We start from the raw sequence: 1,795 nt of genomic DNA, 5'->3' as shown, positions 1-1,795 counted from the left end.
GAACATTTCATAGGACACAAATAAATAAAATGTAGAATAGCATTTAAATTTCAAATAAATTACTTGATTCACAGTGAGGCAGTAAAAAAACAGTGAAGTAGTCTGTGTCTGTTGTTGGATGATGATCTCACAGCGTTGGAGAGTTTAACCCCAATACTCTCTCGGAACCAGCGGGATGTAGAAGTCGTTTCCATACATCTGTTTACAAAAAAAACAAGAGATTTATTAGTATTTTGCACAAAATTAGAATTACTGTGTGATTTTTTGATGGAGGTTTGCATGAAAGACAATGTGTAAATGTTTACATACCTGACAGGACTGAGTTATTGGAGGAGACTGGTGGAGGATGGTATCCATGCTGATATCTCCCCGAGGAGCTTCATTGTACTGCTTATTGTACTGATCCACTCCAAAACTACAGCTCCCAGAGTGCACCACAGCGTTCTGGCTGTGACACTGGGCTGGGTACAAGCTCTGGTTCAGGTTCTGGAGCTGGAGCTGGGCCTCCTGACCTCCCATGGAACTGTTCTGGAAGAAGCTGAGGATGTCAGGTGAGGGGGTGTCGCTGGGCGAGGGGTCTCCCCGTTCCCTGCGCTCGAACAGCACCTCCTCACTGAGGCCCAGCTGGCCCGACAGGTAGGAGATGTACCTGATGGTGAGGCGGAGGGTCTCGATCTTCGTCAGATTCTGTCCTTCAGGGGCCATTGAGGGTGGGAGGTAGGACCTGAGGTGATGAATGGCCTTGGTCAGATCCCTCATCCTCAGCTTCTCCTTCTCGCTGGCGCTCTCTCTCTGCTTGCTGCGGATCCGTGTGGCTCGACCCGACTTCCGGCCACGTCCAGACAGGGAGCAGGGCGAGGACCCCAGGCTCTGAGAATATCCACTTTTGGTCATCTTAGGGGTGGACTGCGGAGGCTGCTGGTGGGAAGGAGACAGGCTGGAGTCCATAGAGTGGACAGGGGACAGGGTTTCAGAAGAGGAGATGCTGGACAGGTCGGAGTCGGAGCACCACTGGTACTGCAAGCCATAGTTGAGCAGAGGCACCGAGGAGGTATCCATGTTGTGTGGAGGGTCTCTGTGGTCTGACTGGAGAGACTGGGAGTGAGGCTGTGAGTGCTGCTCAGCTCCTCCTCACTGGTTTATAAGTGTGGCCCAGGCCACAGAGGTGTTAAGTGACACCTCCGCAGATTCTCACAAACCATCACTGTGGAGGGCTGAGGCCACAGCCCCTGAAAACACACACACACACACACACACACACACACACACTCACCCTCGGTGGGACCCTGCCTCTGTACCTCTCCCTCTCCTCTTGTGTCTGGGAAAGTTCAGCTGCAGGAGTGGAAGTGTGAATTTTGACTCCTTCTCAAAACAATAAACAGCTTTGCTTTTTCTGGCTTTTTCCCCCTGCAGGTATTAGATGCATTTTGCACATGTTGAAGGGATAGAGTTTGTTTTGAATGATCCTGCATTCACTTTTTATTAAACGACAGCCTACAAACACTGGTCAGCAAATTATATAATGTAGTGTGAAAGTGTGAAGAGTGTATATACTGCAAAAACGTAAAAAAAATTCACAGATTAAGTTTTTACGAATTTATGACTAGCTGATAAAACAATTATCAGAAGAGCAGTTAAAACTAAATTAATATGAATCAATATCAAGCTAAATACATCTGGCTGAGCAATGTGACCTAAAATGATATAAAGATAAAAATGTCAGTCGCTTATTCGCATGATAAGTGTCTCACAGTCTTTTATTTCGAGTTTAAAAAAAATGGATAAGCAATATATC

General features: G+C 46.9%; 1 protein-coding gene across 1 annotated transcript; it reads right to left on the bottom strand.

The window, feature by feature from the left end:
• Positions 1-249: 249 nt before the first annotated feature.
• On the bottom strand, positions 250-1,059 carry mespba (mesoderm posterior ba). The gene has a single exon (XM_061067664.1). The coding sequence runs from the start codon at positions 1,057-1,059 to the stop codon at positions 250-252; it is 810 nt and encodes a 269-aa protein (XP_060923647.1).
• Between the last annotated feature and the right edge of the window lie 736 nt (positions 1,060-1,795).

Source organism: Limanda limanda, chromosome 3 (genome assembly GCF_963576545.1).
Source record: "Limanda limanda chromosome 3, fLimLim1.1, whole genome shotgun sequence".
NCBI classification, from domain to species: domain Eukaryota; kingdom Metazoa; phylum Chordata; class Actinopteri; order Pleuronectiformes; family Pleuronectidae; genus Limanda; species Limanda limanda.
Note: the sequence above shows the minus strand (reverse complement) of the source record. Positions and strands in the feature narration are given on the sequence as shown.

Bases quoted from the DNA above. Each gene is read 5' to 3' on its own strand.
- mespba (XM_061067664.1), bottom strand. From the start codon at position 1,059: ATGGATACCTCCTCGGTGCCTCTGCTCAACTATGGCTTGCAGTACCAG.